The sequence below is a fragment of the Panthera leo genome, chromosome D2 (assembly GCF_018350215.1).
Source record: "Panthera leo isolate Ple1 chromosome D2, P.leo_Ple1_pat1.1, whole genome shotgun sequence".
In the NCBI taxonomy this organism is placed as follows: Eukaryota; Metazoa; Chordata; class Mammalia; order Carnivora; family Felidae; genus Panthera; species Panthera leo.
The window spans coordinates 84197094-84215908 of record NC_056689.1 but is presented as its reverse complement, the minus strand read 5'-3'; the positions used below and the strand labels follow the sequence as shown (position 1 = coordinate 84215908).

Here is an 18815-nt window from a genome sequence, read left to right as displayed (position 1 = left end):
CCCGTCGCAGACGTTCCCACCGCTTCGGGGAGAAACTGTTTCGAATGTGCTAGCAGGCCCCTGCCAGGCTCTGGACAGGCTGACAAGAAAGAACATTCCAGGCCTCACTCAGTTGTACGGGGTCGTCCTCCGGCAGACCTGGCTTTGGGGACGGGGGCGCCACGGCCTCTTCCCCAACTCACGTGGACTTCCTTCCTGAGACAGCATGGCCGGCGGCCCAGGTACGGGTATGACGGGGAGAAAGTGCCCTCTGTCCTACGGGGCACAACAGGCGTGCCGCCACCCCACACAGCCCATCCTCTGGGGAGCTCGGCGTGGACTGGAGGGGCTCTCCCTCTCAGCAAAACGCGACTACCGATGCGCAGGGGGGACAAGGACATGAAAAGGTTGGGGTGAAGCCACCCCCTGGGGAAGACATGCCACCGTCACCACCAAAAACGGGGGGCAGGGGCCGCCCACCCCTCTTCCGGGGGCCCGTACAGATGCCTCCTCTCCTCTGCTCCCCACGCGGTGCCGCACAGGCCGCTTACACTGCAGGGCCCCGGGCCCCCCCTCCCGCCGCCACCTGCGGCCCCGCTGACGCACCCGCTGGCAGCGACTTACAGGATTGGTCCTCATCGCTCCGCCCACTGCCCGCGCGGCTCGGGGCCTGCCTGCCAGGGCTGCTAATTGCCGGTAAGAAACCGTTTCTCCGAGTCTGACAACCTTCAGCAGCTTCCACAACACCTGTCTGGTGAACGAATCTGAAAGGCAGAATGCAGAATGACGTTATGTGGACAAGCGGCTCCCGCAGCTCTGATGTAGAAACCTGCCGGTCTTGAGACAGAAAGCACGTCAACACAAACAGAGGTGCTACAGTCAATTAAAATGCGGCCTCCGCACACGGTCCCGTCACTGTGCGGGCTGGCCCCTACGCAGCCATCCCAACACCACGCGCCCCAGACCTGCAACCGCCCCCTGCGTCCCCGGGTCCCACGCAGGAAGGACCACGTGATGCTCTTCCAGGACTGGGGCACGCACACATTCGTGAGCCCAGAAGGCCCTGCCCGCCCACTGACTTCAGAACCTCTTAGACTGCTGGGTCATTGGCAACGTCAGCTGGGATACACAAGGAAAAAGGAGCCGTGGGCCGGGCTGTGGTTTTATGCTAGGCGGCCACACCCAGCAGCGAGCAGACTCAGAATGCCAAACACCACGTACACGGGGCTGGCAGTGACCTTGGCTACAGGCATCTGCCATGCACGGGGCTGCAAAAATAAAATAACTTGATTCCCATTTTAATTGGCAAGCCACATCAAATCGCGCTTGCTCCTCACCTTGCTGTGGGAGTGAACAGGTGAGTGCATGGCAACGTTCTCTCCCTCTGCCTCCAGCTTTGCGAGGGAGGCTGGTCTGAATCGATACCTATTGTCTTTCCAAAGGCAACGCAAGGCTCAGGAGCACTGGACACGGAGCTGTGTCCCCCACGGTGGGGGCACTGAGCCCTCCGGGGGCGGGAGTTCCCGATGGCAACGACAAAGGGAAGGCTTCCACGGGCAGCAGCGGTGTTCCGGAGTGTGTCCATAATAGCACTAATTACACTCGGTGCCAGGCTGGCAAAGTGCGATTTGGTTCTTAAAGGAAACACACCCTTACATGCGTTTTAAATAATAAAAATCACTTCTTAACTGAAGGGAATGATAATCACTTCGCTGGAAAAAAAAATCTGTTTAGTCTTTATTATAACATTAAGCAAATTAAACATCAGCATAATCCAGGTGATACTAGAACAGGGTCATCAAAGAAATTAACTTTGTTGTTCATTAATTTACATGGATTAGTAGAGGGCAAAAAGATAGCAAATGTGCTCTAGTTTTTTATGATATAATTTCAAACTGTACACCATTTGTGGCAGGAGGGTGACTTTGGGGTTAATCAGACTGATTTGTCCTTTTAATTGCTTTCTATTCAAAGAAAATTCATTAGATAATGTTCTCTTCAAAATTCATGAATCAATTTAACTGAAGAAACCACATTAACAGCTTTGGGTTCATTAGCACATGCAGTTGTGTTACTGGCTGATTGCTCGGAGGGTTTCCTTAGGCAAACACACTCTGTTTACTGTGATTTCTTCAGAAAGGGTTTTGAAATCAAACTGTTCATCATTACTGCTGTTGCTGTTGTTGTTATGCCTCACTTAAAAACAAACAAAAACACGCCAAAAAAACGAAAACAAAAACAAAACAAGAAGAGGAAGAAGAAAGAGGCGGCAGGCCGCCTGGCAATAACTTGGGGAGAAGGCGATTTCAGGGCCGGAGGTCTTAGAAGAGAAACTGCGCGAAAGCAGCGCGTTGTGGAGACCGCAAGAAGCGGGGAGGCCCGTCTCCAGCCTTCCTCGTGCAGCACAGAGGGGTCGCTGTGTGTGTTCTGCTGGATGCCGCCCGGGCTTTCCAGAAGAAGAGCCCAGAACTTTCCCAAAGCCGTAGGACCACGAGGAGAGGCGCTCGTGCAAGCTCACCCGGGGGCGCAGGGCAGCTCCGAGAAGCCGCGGTGCCGCTCCAGCGCCTGCCTGTCTAGGCATAAGGTGTCCGTATGTGAGCACAGGGTTCATCAGACAGTTTCAGCTTCGCTGTCAATTTTTCATGGGAAATAATTTCTCACCCCATACACACCAGGCCGTGTATTAGGAAAAATAGCTCAAATAATGCAATATTTAGGAATCAAGCAAGTCGTGTTATAAATGTATCTGAAAACCCAATTTCACCCTGTAGGGAGCAAATGCATTAATTAGTTGGAGCGGCGCTCAGCGACAGTGCCTCTGACCCTGACCCGTGCAAAATCAGACCATGAAACTGCTCTTCTTTCCAGGAGGGGCTGGCACTGTCGGTTGTTAAATATCATTCTAAAATGTAGTAAAACCTACTCATAAAAATTAACATGCGCTGATGTGGAAGATCTATCTTCTGGATGTGGAGGTGTCCACGTAAGTCCTCGGCGGCTGGGCCATCATTTCAGGTGCCCCAAAGGGCAGCCATTAGATGATCATCCTTTTCCCTCCCATTACGGTCTCCCTGGGGAGTGGGCATGACCCCAGAGCTGTGCGGAGCGGCCTCTGCCGGTCACATTCTGGATGTTCCTTTCCTTCACCCTCTCCTCCCCACCCTTTCTCCTGCCTCTTCTGGGGCCTGGGTACCACGAGCGGGGGCCGTGTTCTGCTGTGGGGCCACCGTAGGCTCCGCTGGGGGCTGGCCTGCTTCTCTGAGCTCCGCTCCCTTAAGGACACAGCCGTTTTTGTTTCCACGTGGGTGGCCACTTAAACATGCCCATCGGGAGCACCTACCCCGTCCAAGACTGCTTTCTACATTCTCTCTAGCCGAACAGTATGTCATCAGTCTCCTAGGGGCTCACGACGGGGTTACCAACGGCCATGGAAGACGTCATTCTATGTCACGGACACCAGAATTTTATATGTGAGCTCTCTTCTTGTCACTTGTGGGAGCAGAGATCATGGCAGCCTTCACTGGTGTGCCTGCGCTGACACGGCCAAGTGGGGCTCTGATGAGGGAGCCTACGCAGATACCGTAGTCCCCACGTGCGACGGGAGGAACAGACCCAGGGGCCAAGGCAGACTCCAGGCTGCAGGGTCTTGGACGAGTCGCTTCCTTCCCCTGGGCCTCTGCCTCTTCCCCGGTGATGAACACCATCGCGAGAGCTCCCTGGATGGATGTGTCCTGCACCCCCCCATGCACTGCTACGCTCAAGCACAGCTGCTCGGTGGCAGGGCTGGGCCTGGAGATCAGGTCTCCTTAAGACCAAGGCTGCCTCCGCCATCTCTTCTCCAGTAAGCAAGAACACCACGCTTTGGAGTTCTTTGGGTAGAATCGTTCTTTCAAGGGGACTCTGCTGCGGGGTGCGGGTTCCTGAGGAAGGGCCGTCTCTCGGCTGCCCAGGCCCTCGGGCTCTCCACCACCAGGCAGCAGCTAGAGGGCATCCACAGGTGCAGATGCATGGGTGTGCGCCAGCAGGTTAAGTATGCAAGTATTGTCTCTCTCTCCCTGAGGAGAGAGAAGGGTCTTCTGATGCTCTGAGCAGAGGAATCGCTCGCTTTCTGGTATTATCTCTGAACCCTTGCACCCTGGCCCCGAAGCAACCGGGATGCCCATGTCTCTTTCTGTCGGAAGCAGTTGTGGTCCCCGCAGGTGGGCAGGCCCCGGCTGCTTTCCTCCTCTTTGTCTTCTCAGTAGTTGGCTCTGGACGTTGGTGCAGTTCTAGGAGGTGTGTATCTGAGTGGGGTAAGTAAGGCCAAATTATGAGCAGGGACCAAACAGGGTCCCTGAGAACTGGACAGTAGCAGGGAAGACGCAGAGAAAGGGAAGTTTGGGAAAGCACACTGAGAAGGTGTTTGTAAAGTCCTGGACTCACTCCTGACCTGTGCACGTGTGGATCACTCTAAATCAAAGACATGGAGAATGGATGTAAGGGTTCTAGACCGGCCACTGATTCGTAGGACAGGACCATGGAGTCTGAACAACAAAATGGACACTGAAACCACAACCTGCAGAAACCTGGTCAGAACTTAGAGCCAAACCCATCCAGGTTGAGTGCCTCCTAAAAAAAAAAAAAATAGCAGTGCTATACACTGGACTCACACAAGACTGAGAGCCTCAGAACCTAACATTCAAAATGATCAGGATATAATCCCAAATGCCTTGGCAAACAGAGAATCATAAAACCCTCAACTCATCTTGGAAAAGACATTAACAAACATCAAGGCCAAGATGCCACAGAAGTTGGAATCACACGACAAGATTTTGTCCCTGGCATTTTGAGGATTAGTGGACAAATAAAATGGTAAGATATTTAAAGTGTATGATGTGAGAATTTCATATACATGGCCTGGTAACTTTGAAGGATTTTATCTGCAATAAAAATGCTGTAAGAAGGGAAAATACCTTTGAAAGAAATGAAAAGATACCGAGTTTCAAAGAAATACAAGTTATAAAAAAGAAGCAAACGAAAATTTAGTACAGAAAAATACAAAACACAAAAACTGCACAGTCTCAATAGCAGAATGGAGATGCCAGAGGAAACAGTCAATAAACTGAAGTCAACAGAAATGATCTGATCTGAGAAACAGACAGAAACACGTTAAACAACAAAAAATCAGAAAGTGGATGCGTAGGACAAAATCAAACGGTCTAACAGTCGAATTAACTGGAGTTCCAGAGGAAGAGGAAAAAGAGTACAGTGCAGAAAAAATGCTAGTCAATGATAGCTAAAACTTTTCCAATCTGGCCAAAGATATACGACAAGTCAAAAGCCTAGTAAACCACAAACAGGACAAGCCCGGAGCAATCTACTCCCACACATATCATGACAAAGCGGGCAGGTAAAATCGAAAGACAAAGAAACTCTCCAAAACAACCAGAGAAAAATGATGTGTTATTTAAAAGGGAACGAGGATTTGAATGCCAGTACAATTCTCATCAGAAACCATGGAGGTCAGAAGGAAGTGAAATAGCAATTTTATAAAGTGCTCGAAGACAAGAAAGAAACTCAGAATTCTATATCCAGTTAAAAAAAAACTCGTCAGAAATAAAGCTAAAATTAAGACATGTTCAGACAGAAACAAAGGTGCTGCCAGTAGAGGTGAGCTAAAAGAATTGCTGAAGAAAGGTCTTTAGCAAGAAGGGACCTCAGACTGGAGGGTGCAGCCTGGAAGCTTAGCAGTAAAGTCAGAACAAAAGGAATGGTAATTATCTGGCTAAATACCCTGGACTGTCCTTCTGATGAGTTCTTTAAAAAAAAACACAAAAAACTGAGAACAATCTGAGGGTTGATGGGGGGTGGGAGGGAGGGGAAAGTAGGTGATGGGCATTGAGGAGGGCACCTGTTGGGATGAGCACTGGGTGTTGGTATGGAAATCAATTTGACAATAAATTTCATATTAAAAAAATTAAAAAAAAAAAGAGGGAGACTGGGCCAACTGCTCTGAAAGTTAAGTATGCAAGGATTATAATCCCTATAAAGAGATAATGTAGTCAAAAACCTGACAGAAAAACAAAAGCTACAGAACAAGAAGTTAAAATAGCCCCAAAGAAGGGAAGGGAAAAGAGAAAGGAAAAATAGAAAAGACAGAAAACAAATAATTATGTAATAATAAAGTCATAAGAAAACAAGTGAAATAAACATGTAGATAGAAACTCTATCGTACTAATAATTCCATTAAATATAAATGGCCTTTCTTCACCAATGAAAAAATAATAGTGTGCCAGATGGATTGAAAAAATAACCCAAGTATGTGTTGTCTGCAAGAAGTTCACTTCAAATAATAAATAGATACTGATGTGTTAAAACTAAAAGGATGGGAAAAGCACACCATGAAAACGGTAATCTAAGAAAAGTTAGTAACAGACAAAGCAGATTGAGGAGCACAATTTCCAGGGGTAAAAAGGAATATTACATGGTGACAAAAGGGATGGTTCACAACCAGGACACAGCAACCCAAAACCTTTACGCACCTAACAAGAGAGTTTCAAATAAATAAAGCAAAAACTGACAAAACTGAAAGGAGAATCAGACAAACCCACAATCACACTTGGAGACCTCACTTCTCTCTCAGTAACTAACAGAAGTAGTTGACAGAAAATCAAGGATACAGAAATGAAAAACACCATGAGCCAGCTGGTTTCAACTGATTGACACAACACGCTATCCAATCACAGAATATACATTCTTTTCACATGCACACTAAAAACCGACCAAGATACACCACATTCTGGGTCATAAAACAAGCTTTAACAAATTTGAGATAATTGAAGTCATTCAAGTCATATTCTCTGATCATAATGGAATTAGACTAGATATTAATAACAAAAAGATGATTGGAAACCTCCAAACATTTGGACAGAAAACAAGGCATTTTAAATAATCTATGGGTCACAGAGAAAGTCTTTAGGCAAATTACAAAAAGAATACATTGAACTGAATACAACTGAAAATACAGCAGGTCACAATTTACAAGATACAGCTGAAACAATATTTAGAGGGAAGTTTATAGTATTAAATGCATATTTGACAGAAGAAGGGTCTCAAGTTAATAATCTAAGCTTCCACTTTACAAACAAGAAAGAGCAAAATAAAACTAAGGAAGGAAATAATAAAGGTAACAGCAGAAACCAATGAAATGGAAATAAAGAAAATGATAGAATAAAATGCATGAAACCAAAACTGTCTTCTTTGAAAAGATCAATAAAATTGATAAAGCTTTAGCAAGACTGATAAAAAAAAGGGAAGAAACAAGTTATCAACATTAGGCATAAAAAAGGGGATGTCATGACTGACTTCACAGACAGTAACTGGAGAATGAAATATTCCTACAAATAACTCTATGCACAACAATGAACAACATGGATGAAACAGACCAATGTATCAAAAACTACGAACTACCAAATCATATCCAAGGTGACATAGATAACTGGAATAGTCCTGTAACTATCACCGAACTTTAACTGAGGGTTAAAAATCTTCCAAAATCACTAGGGCCAGATGATTTCACCATTAAATTCTATCAAACATTTAAAGAACAAATACATCAACTCAAGACAATCTTTTACAGAAAACAGCAGAGAAGGGAACACTTCCCAAAACATTTTATGAGATTGGAATTACTCCAATATCAAAACCAGAAAAAGTCCAAATCCAGAAAGGTACAGATTAATATTTCTCATTAACTATGCAAAAATTCTCAACAAAGTACTGGCATATCAAATACAGCAATATATAAAAGGAAGAAGACAGCAAAATTAAGTGCAGTTTGAGGAGTCAAAGCTGATTCAATATTGGAAAAATGAACCTACATATAAAGTTACAGTAATCAAGACAGGGCATATTAATAGAGAATATATAAATCAGTGGGACAGAATAGAAACAGACCCACACAAATACAGAAGGAAAGGCAATTCAATGGACAAATGATAGTATTGCCAACAAATGGTTCTGGAACAACTGTAAAGCCACATGCACACAAAACAAAACAAAACAACACAAAAAGATTCTAGATACAGACCAGGTATCTTTTACAAAAACTAAACATAGATCACAGACCTAAAACTAAAAGGCGAAACTATAAAACTTTCAGAAGCATATACAGGAAAAAAATCCAGATAATTGTGGGTTTAGGGAAAAGTTCTTAGAGACAGTATGATCCATGAAAAAAATAATTGGACCTTATTAAAATTAATTTCTGCTTTGTGAAAAGTGCTGTTAAGATACTGAAAAGGAAAGCCACAGGCTGAAAGAACATATTTGCAAAACACATATCTGGTAAAGGACTTGTATCCAAACTATACAAAGAATCCTTAAAACTCAACAACAGGAAAATAAAACAACCCTATTATAAAATAGCAAAAGGACATCGCACCAAAGAAGATCTACAGACACAAATAAACATATGAAGAGATCTTTAAAATCATTTGTCATCAGGGAATTACAAATTAAAACAATGAGGTACAATTTTATACCTGTTAGAAGAGCCACACAAACAAACCTCCAAATCCGACAGTACTGACTGCTGATGAGAAAGAACATGGAGCATCCGGGATACTCATTCACTGCTGATGAAAAAACAAAATGGCACAGCTACGTGGGAGAAAATCTGGCAGCTTCCTACGAAACTAAACAGAGGCTTACTGTATGAACCAGTCATTGCACTCCTGAATATTTAGTCAACTTATCTGAAAACCTGTGGCCACACAAAAACCTCCATGTGAATATTTATTTCAGCTTTATTCACTTATTGATAAAAGCTGGAAGCAACTAAGATGTCTTTCAATGGATAAATGGGTAAACTATGGAACATCCATACAATGGGGTATTATTCAGTCATACAGAGTGGATCATCAAGCCACAAAATGACATGGAGTTACCTTGATGTGTATTTGCTAAGTGAAAAAAGCAAAAGCTACATGCCGTCTGATCCCAACTACGTGATGTTTTGGAAAAGGAAAAGCAACACAGATGGAAAACCCTTATATGCAAAATATATGCAAATTAACAACAAAAGCATTTAGAAGACTGGTGGATCCCAGGAAGGGGTGAAGACTGACAAGAAAATCGAAGTGTATTACAACTTGTGAACATATGAACAACCTCACTGAAGTTGGCGGGAGGGAAAATTGGTGACCAAAGAAACTCTGGAAACGAGTCTGTAAGACTAACAGCAAAAAGAATTGCATATATACACACTCTACTCGATACAGATTCGCATACTACTATATGGTATACTGGACTGGATCAGTTAACTATGTGGCTGGTGGAAGGTGGGAGCCAGTTATGTTCACTTCTCAATCTATTAAAAATAAACAAATATGAACCATAATAGTAACAGTCTAATGAAGAAAAACACGTATCAACCGAGGCAAAAAAAATTTAACAAAATTCAATATCTATTCATGATAAAATCTCTCAACCATTTAGGAAAAGAAAGTAACATCCTCAACCTGATAAAGGTATTGACCAAACAAAAAGACACAAAAACAAAACAAAACTCTAGCACTAATGTCACACTTAACTGTGAAAAAGTGAATGCATTTCCCTCAAAAGTAAGAAAAATGCAAGGATTCCCACTACTATTCAACATCATAGTAGAAGTTCTAGCCACTGCAATAAAGCCAAAAAATAAATAAATAAAAGTCATACATTTTGGAAAAAAGAAAACTGTCCCTATTTACAGACAACATGACAGTCTATGGTAAAATACCCAGGAATCTACCCACCCCCACCCCACCCCACCTCCCCAAAATCTTACAGTGAGTTTAGCTAGGTTACTAGATACAAAGTCAACACAGGAAAATCACACTTGTAAGTTAGTGTTATGTATAAACTGATGAAATGTTGTTAAAAGAAATCAAAGAATACCTAAATAATTTGAGAGACATATTCTGTTCATGGATAGGAAGTTCCAATATAAAAATTTCAGTTCTCCACAAAGTGATCTATAAATTTATTTCCCTTCCAGTCAAAATCCCAGGGAATTACTGTAGATATAGACAAGCTGATTCTAAAACTTACATGGAGAGGCAAAGGAACTTGAATAGTCAAAACATTTTGAAAAAGGGAAGAAAAAACTAGTTGGAGAAATCACACTAACACTTTTTTAAGACTTACTATGCTGTACAGGAATCAAGATAATGTGAAATTTGTAAAGGGGTAAACACACAGACTGATGGAACCTGATAGAGATTTCCAAGAGACCCACATAAATGTGTCCAAATAGTTTCTGACCAAGTTACAAAAGCATTTCGATGAAAAAGGATATTTTCAGAAGTGGTGTTGGAAAACTGGATAACCACATGCAAAACACTGGATCATGATATAACTCTTAGACCTTATAAAAATTAATTCAAAGTAGATTATATCCCTAAATGTAAACCTTTAAACTAAAAATATTTAAAAAATTGTATACCTTATGAAAACCAATTCAAAATACATATCTCTAAATGTAAAACTTTAAACTAAAAAAAAATTAAAAGAAAACTTAGAACATCTTTGTGACCTGAAATTAGGCAAACAGTTCTTAGACATGTCATCAGAAAGCACCATCCATAAATTAAAAAAATAAATTGGGCTTTGTCCAAATGAAAAAAAAAACAAAAACAAAAACAACCTGGTCTGTGAAAGTCAAGTGTTAGCAGAATGTTGCACATTGGGAGAAAATATTTGGAAATAACATACTCAACAAAGAACTTATAACCACAATATATAAAGAATTCTCTAGAGTCAACAGTGTTAAATCACATCATTTAAAAATGGGCAAAAGACTTGAACGGACAGCTCATTCGAACGGTAAATGTTTGAATAAATGTTCAACATAACTATAAGGGAAATGCCACTTGAAGCCACAATAAGATGGCATTATAGACCTATTACAACGGCTATAATGAAAATTATATAAGCAAACAAAGGTATATCTACACCATGGACTGTGACAATTAAAAGGCATAAGCTATAGACACATACAGAAATTTGGATGGATCTCAAAGGCATTAAGCTGAATGACGGAAGCCAGGCTTGAAAGGTTAAATGCTGAGTCCAAGTACATGTGTCACGGGGATGGAGAACAGACCAGTGGCTGCTAAGAATCAGCAGAGAGGTGGGGGCAGGGGCAGCAGTGACAACAGAGGGGCAGCAGGAGGGAGCTTTTAGGACGATGAACCCCGAGTCCTGATTATAGCGGCAGCTACAGAAATCTGACCCGTATTAGAACTCATAGTACTGCACACCACGAAAAGTCAATTTTACTCTATGTTAACGTTAAAAAAAAAAAAAAAAAAAAAAAAAAAAAAAAAAATTGGAAAACATAGAGGGAAACCTTTTCCAATCACTTCATTTTTAATCAACCTCCCTGAAGTTCAAGATGCCCACTGATAGCAGAGCCTCGGTCACATTCCCTGCAAACGACTTCCCCTCTCCAAGGCCCCCTTCACCCCCAACGCTCTCTGTACGGTCACCTCAAGGGTCCCTTCTGTTTGGCCCAGCTCAGGGAGACCAAGGACCTGCCTTATGGGTCTCCACCCTAACGCTCCAGGGCTGTGGCTCGGGCGGAGTTCCAGCAACTCAGCCTGTTGGCTCTGGACAGGCCAGAGCAGGCCACCCCGTTGCTCAGCAGGCCCAGCAAGGGGTGCGCCCGAGGGGGCCTTGAGAAACATAAACGAGTCCCCTGGAGACGGCCTTCCTTCCCGAACTCCACACTCATCCCCAGCAACCGCAGCATCTTCGGACATAGGAGCGACTCTCCAGCTAACGTGTCAATAATCCGTCCGTGCCTTCCACACGCGCCAACATACGCATTACACGGTAGCTACGAGATAGAGGGCAAGTAACTCGATTTACTTCAACATGCTCCCCATGGCCTCCACAGACCCAGACGTAACAAAGGAAAAACAAAAGACATACAGAGGAAACACAAAGGAAAAACAAGTTTATAGGAGGTCACTCGCGCATGTGCGCAAGCTTGAGCTTCCTGACGGGGGGACAGTGCAGATGCACTGATACATGAAGTGTGTGAAAATCTACTGTGGACCCGCAATCCGGGTCAGGACAGCACAGGGCCACCTACACACGGTCACAGCTCTGCCCATGGGCAGACTGGCCAGGACTGTGGGGGAACAGAGCCCCACATCAACCTTTCAATTTTTTTCTGTTTTTAGAGAGCACGCTCAAGTGGGGGAGCGGGCAGAGGAAGAGAGGGAGAGAATCCTAAGCAGGCTCCACACTCGGCATGGAGCCCGATGGGGGGCTTGATCGTACAGCTCTGGGATCATGACCTGAGTTGGATGCTCAACCGACCGAGCCCCCCGGGTGCCCCTCAAATCTTTATGTGCAACGTATTACAGAACAGGCTGCAAAACCCTGTGGCACTGGCTGCTGTGCACCAACCCCATCTCCGGAGCAAGGAGACCAATCAACTGATAGGGGGCTGGGGGCCTGGGTCCCGACAGATGGGCAGGGGTTTCCCAGGCAGGAGAAGGGGGGCGTCTCACACTCGGGAGACGAGCCCGCAAACAGGGAAGCCTGGGGAAGACGCCTGGGCAGACAGTGGCTGTTTCAGAGGCAAGAAGAGGCTCTCGTCTAGAACCGTGCACGGGCCACTCCATGTTCTGCTGTCACTATCTTCCTAAGGGCTAAACCAGAGGGCCTCTTTCCCAGCTGGGAGAACGGGACCTCTGTGACCCAGGCATTGCTGGGTGGATCCCATCCACCCCTTGTGTCAGACTGTAATAGCTTTTCAGCGAATGGTCACTAAAGCCACATACAGAGGCAGAATTCATGGCCTGTAACATTCACAAAAAAGAAGGTACCTTCCCCGCTACTCTCACACTCTAAGGCACTTGGCTCACCCACAGTGAGCCAGCCAGCCTCCGCAGGCCTGTGTCCACAGTGATGTCTCAGACACTCAGGGGCCTCTTGGCCTCTCTGGGGGCACAGCTCAATGCTCTCTGGCACGTGGAGGGGAAGAAGACACATGAAGGCACTTGGCCTGGCCATGGCCCGGGCCCCCTGCTCTGTGTCCCACCTTCCCAAACACCACGCAGACACAGAGCTTCCTGAGCTCTTAGGAGCTGTCGCTAATTTTCCACTAAAGTCCTCAACACCCACTCTGCAAAGCTGACATCACTATCCTCATTGAACAAATGACAAAAATCAGGCTCAGTGCCATGGCTTGACTACCGTCCACACAGCTGGCTGGGTGCTGGACTCGTCTACTGCTCCCTGGGGCCTAGAGGGCAGGACCTGTGCACCCTACTGCCAAAGTGGGTTTTGGTGACAGGGTCCCTGTCTGTCTGTAAGCTAGTCCCAAGCTCAGGGGCTTGGCTAAGGCCTTCTGTTCTGGATGAGCCTTTCTGAGCTCCCCTTCTTCAGTGTCCACTTACCAAGTTCTTCTGAGAAATGAAGACCACACCATGAGTGAGTGATGGCAGACAAGCCCTGTGGTTTTGGGGTGTAAGCAGTGACTGTGCGAAGGATTAACTGCACGAGTGACTTTGACAATGGACAAGCCAGAGAAAACCTGCCTCTGTCCCCAAAACGGAGACGCTAATGCCCATACCTTTGAGACCCTTCTATAAAAACTACGTGCAGACGGTAGTTGCCGTCCCCAACGTGCATCTGGTTCTAAGCCCGACATTCCCCTGCAGCCCTGAGTGACTCTCCAGTCAGTGGCGGACACCCCAGGGATGGGCCCGCGCCCAGTATGGCTACCTGTGCGCGAGGCTCTGCAGTAAGACAACCCCACGGAATGCTTACAGAAGGAGGCATGTGCCTTTCCCAGGACACCTTTAGGGAGTCCTACCCGCCCAACCCCCCTTTCCAGAAAATCCCTGGCTACTCCGTTGGGTGTTACGCGCTGAGCCAGCTGGTAAGATGCCAAGTAAAGATGGCCTGTTATTTTGCGGCCTCAGTGCTTGTGGCTCCAAAACGATTTCTGCTGGCCTAAGGATCGGTGTTATTAAGTAGGCTGAATTTTGGATCACTTTCCACGAGTCGAATCCATTGCTGTGTAAGAAAAATTGCCAATGTGCAAGTATTTCAAAGTACTGAACACAGACGGTTTTAGGTACACAGTAAGTAGTCAATAAAAGCCTGGTCAGTGTACATGATGCAGAGTTGAAAGGCTATTCTGGAAGGCAGCTATGCTCACCACTGTACCACCAAAGCTAGAAAGGCTATCTTGAAAGAGATGTTCCTCAGAGGTTCTGAGCGATGCTGAGGAAACAGGGGCATGAGTACTATTCTGAAAATTCATTTGGAAATTTTGGTCAATTTGCTTATGAATCAACGATGGTTCATAACTAGTGTTAACGTTTCTTACTGCACACCAGGCACCGTGCAACCTGCTTTATCATATTGAATCCTTGACAGCCGCCATGACTCTGGTGTGACTGTCCTCTCCTCGGCGGGTGAGAGATCCCTGGGGCCCCGGATGGAGCAGGCTATCCAAGGGCATGCTGGGAAGGCCCAGGCCAGCAGGGGGCCAGGCTCTCGGGCACAGGCCTCCATCACCGGCATCGCACAGTCTTCCACCACGCCCTCAGCACCCCCCACAGAGGTACACAACTGGGCTGCTTCCCACCCCTCCATCTTGGTTTCATCCTGGTCGGACGGGACCAGCGCGAAGGTACACGCCACACAGAGGTCATCAGAGCTGACCTGTGGGAAAGGCGCTTTGTCCATAGGGCCTGCTGTCCATCCTTGGATTCCTGTCCCCCAACAATGACGCATGCTTAGCCAAACGGCAGTTTGGGAGGGGAAAGGAGTGCCCAGCAGACCCTCGTGCCCCCGTGCTGGCCTGCCTACCTCTCTCTCCCTCCCAGGCTAGCCACAGGTGGCCCATTCTCCCCTCTGCCCCTGACCCTGGAAGGCGGGCAGGTGTGACACCCACAGCCCAGGGCTGTTCCGGGATGAGCCCGCCGGGGAGGACGGCGTCCCGGCCGTACACAAGCTTACCCTGCCAGACGGGGAGACAGGCCCGGTCTCCGCCTCACGGCATTCTGCTTCTGGTCCCGTACGTGCATTCCGGACCCACTGAAGGTGGCGGCTGGGCTCTGCGGCCAACAATACTGTGTTTTTAGTTCCTAAATTTCCCTTTCGTGACTAATATCAACATAGGTCAGGGAAGGAAGAAAGACGTGTGAGGTGATGTCCATGCGGATGTGAAATTCCCTCCTGCCAGCGTGGGGACACGGCGCGGGGCTCTGCTTTGCTTCTGGGTCTGGCCGATGCCAGAATGAGTGCACGGCACAGGTTGACCTAATTTGTTAACAAGTACCACAATCGTATGCATCTCTAGCTATGGGCCAAAAAAAAAAAAAAAAAAACTAAAAAGATTTTGGGATGCAGTTTAAAAAAACAAAATAAACTGAAAAAAGTCCACAAAGCACAACACAAAACTTTTACTACCCCTTGTATAGGCAATGAGTAATTTTTAGGCGCAATAAAATTTTTGATATTTTAGAACAGTGGTCCTCAAAGTGTGGCCTGGGGAGCTTTAGGGGTCCCTGAGACCCGTTTAGGGGGATTTTCACAGTAACACTAAGATGTTATTTGCCTTTTTAATTCTCCTGCTCTCACAAGCATGTAGGAGTTTTCCGTAAGCTAAATGACGTGTGATACCACAACAGATTAAGTGACAGGGTAGCTATGAGAATCCAGCTGTCTTCCATTAAGGCAGACACTACTGAGATTGGCAAACACATTAAAAAAAAAAAAAAAAAAAAAAAAAAAAAAAAAAAGCCAGTCTTCTCAGTAAGTGTTTTTGGTTTTGGAAAATAGCCATTTTCATACAAAATATATTATTTTTGATAACATGTAGCAAATTCATTGTTATTTTTAAAAGAACTTAAGGCCTTAAGAAGTCCTCAGGTTTAATTTCCAGCTTGGGAAATGCAGACAGACACAACCCTCACAATCCAAGCTCTTTGGGGACCTCAGTAATGTCGAGCAGATGGAGGGGTCCAGATGAACACAGGGTCTACAGGGTGACGCCGGCCCCTTTCCAGGCCTAGCCAGGCCGAGCAGGGCACTGTGCTCATGAACAGAAACGCGCCCGCACGCTCGTCCGGTCCTGGGCGCACGAGAACACAATCACAGAGCTCATCTCGCACACGGACTGGACTGTTAGCCCTTGGAAATGAACCTCCCGCCTCACGCACGTGCGACGAGACGACGCACACACCCAGCGAGGCTTCTGCCAGGTGAAGGGGGCACCACGTCCTCACGGCGGCACCGTGCGTATTTGTACTCACCTTCCCAATAATTAGAGTGCCCGAAACTTATTTAACGAAAGAATTATGCCCAAGACTGTAAGCTCCAACTTAAGGAGGCCTACAGAGAGATGATTAAACCGTGAATGTCCTGGTTTGAATGTGAATAATTATGTATTAACACCCTTCACCATTCAAATAATTGTCATTCAGCTCAAAGCAGAAGAACCGACTCTGAACAGGTGTTAATGGTTTCCGGACAATATCAGAACCACAGAGAAACACAGGGCGTGAAAACGCTGAGGGGGAGGGAAGGAGAGTACGTGTTTAAGAACGTGCACCTGAGTGCATGCTGAGCACTGGGGGGCCACTGAGAAAAGGCCGGATCGAGAACAAGTCCGTGCCTCCAGTCCTGGTTCCCTTGGGCCCCCGGCCCCCACGCACCTCACCTAGACTGTTCTCCTTCGGGACACTCGCTTTCTCCTCTTAGAAGTTCTCCCAGCTTTCGTGGCCAGGACGCTGGGACCTGCTCCCCTAACCAGGCCCCCGACCGGCCCATTCCCCAGAAAGAACCGAACGCTGTTCCCCACACAGCACTCACACACAGGGTCAGTGCTCCCTCCCCGCACAACCTTGTGAGCAGAACAACAAAAAGGTGGAGAATCAGATTTAAAATGACACAATGTCACCAGTGTACACAACACAATGTTTTCCAACATTGCCATCCCTTCATCCACCCTGAGCAGCGACAGGAAGGCCACTGCTGATGTCATATCACGCCTTCCCTTTGGCGGTTTCAGTCACACGGCAGAGAAGGGACCAGCTGAGCGCGTTTCGGACCCACGCCGTTTCACGCTAAATACACAATGACGTGTGTACGTACCACCCCACCCTGCTTCCAATCCAGTTCAGAAACTCCTGTGCACCCAGTTGGAAACTTCTAGAAGCCTCCTGCTGGCCCTCCCGAGTAGTGGAAAGGGAGCCTTGCCAGCTTCACCAGGAGGCCTACTTGGCTGCTCCTGGAAAGTCTAAACATTGTTTGCTTCCTGAAGCAGGGTAGCGTCCCACAGTCCTAGCCCTGACACCCAGGCGCTTCTGTCCTTGGACTTAATTTCTGGGAATACTGACAAATCTATAGGGGGTGGGTGGGTCTGCGTGGTCCCCACCCATATGGCTTCTTGAGCTCCTGTGAAACAGCCCTGAGGTCTGTTAAATAATTTTAGCTAACTTTTGAAGACCAACCTAACAGAAAGGCACTAAGCCCTTAATTTCTTAATGAATTATTCTTTACCGTAGGACAGGGATTATGCCATGGAGAAGGCATATCATTACTGAGAGAGCTGTCAGGAGGACAGGCAAAAGGAAAACTGGCAAGCTTTAATTTCTCTGCAGAGAAATGAGGGGCTCTTTGGGGATTAATCTCAGTATCAACATTGAGCCTTTGCCGCAGGGCAGCTGAAGAATTCAAAAGAAGTTGTGACTGAATTTTGAGTGATGGAATCTAGCTCCAATTGTGCAGCTGACTTTGGTTTCTCACCTATTCAAATGAGGACGAGGCCGTGCAGGTGTGGGTAGAGGGGGTTGCCACAGGACCGGTAACGCACGTGCCCTCTGCAGGGGTGACAAGGACGGAGGGAAGGCCAGGCAAGGGCCCGGCTGCGACATTGCACTGAACATACACTAAGAAAGTTCTCCTAGGCAGAGAGGGAAATGGAGGGCTGGGGACGTTTCCGCCTGCTGCCTGGCCAGGTGGGTTCAGGGACCAGGGCCAAGGTGCAGAGAGGGGCCTGCTGGGGACAACCCTGTAAGACAGCTCACTTCCGGCTTCTTCGGCTTTTCACACTTGGCATTAGATGTGTCACCTGCAGTCAGTCCTCGTCCATGACAAACAGATGCAGTGGTTCTGCAGTGGTTCTCCCCCTGCTCTGGGTACGAGAGAGGCATTTACCTTCTAGCACTCCCTGGGCCTGTCTGCGAAGCCCAGGCTGGAGGCCGAAATGAGCAGGGCACAGAGCCCGGGGGGCACACAGACAGTGGGATCTCTGGCTGGTGATGGGAAAGAGCCGCCCTGGGGTAGGTGGGGGGGTGGTCTGGGGACTTTGCTCCTTGGCTAAAGGCTGGTCTACAGTGTCACAAGAGAGGTGAGGTTGTTGTCACCAGCTCAGTGCTGTTGCTGGGGAAAATGGGCCTGTGCCTGTCCACAACCATTCAGCCCTACCTGTGGCAGCTGAGGGCCATTGGTGCAGCGGTAGGGTACCTGGGAACAGCACAGCCTCAACGTAACACGGGTATTTCTTTTTTTCTTTTTTTAAAGTTTTTAACATGTTTATTTTTGAAAGACAGAGAGAGACAGAATGTGAGCGGGGAGGGCAGAGAGAGAGAGACACACACACATACACACAGAATCCGAAGCAGGTTCCAGCCTCTGAGCTGTCAGCACAGAGCCTGATGCGGGGCTCGATCTCGTGAACCGCAAGATCATGACCTGAGCTGAAGCTGAACCCTGAACCGACTGAGCCACCTAGGCACCCCTAATGTGGGTTATTTCTAATTACACTTCAGAAAGAGCACATT

General features: G+C 46.8%; 1 protein-coding gene across 7 annotated transcripts in view; it reads right to left on the bottom strand.

Moving 5' to 3' along the window:
* Positions 1-18815, bottom strand: part of MGMT (O-6-methylguanine-DNA methyltransferase) — a 296999-nt gene that overhangs the window by 6993 nt on the left and 271191 nt on the right. For all 7 annotated transcript variants that reach the window (XM_042907574.1, XM_042907573.1, XM_042907571.1 and 4 more), the window contains one exon: positions 604-743. In XM_042907574.1, the coding sequence (XP_042763508.1) occupies positions 604-743 (140 nt within the window). The remainder of the gene's footprint in view (positions 1-603; positions 744-18815) is intronic.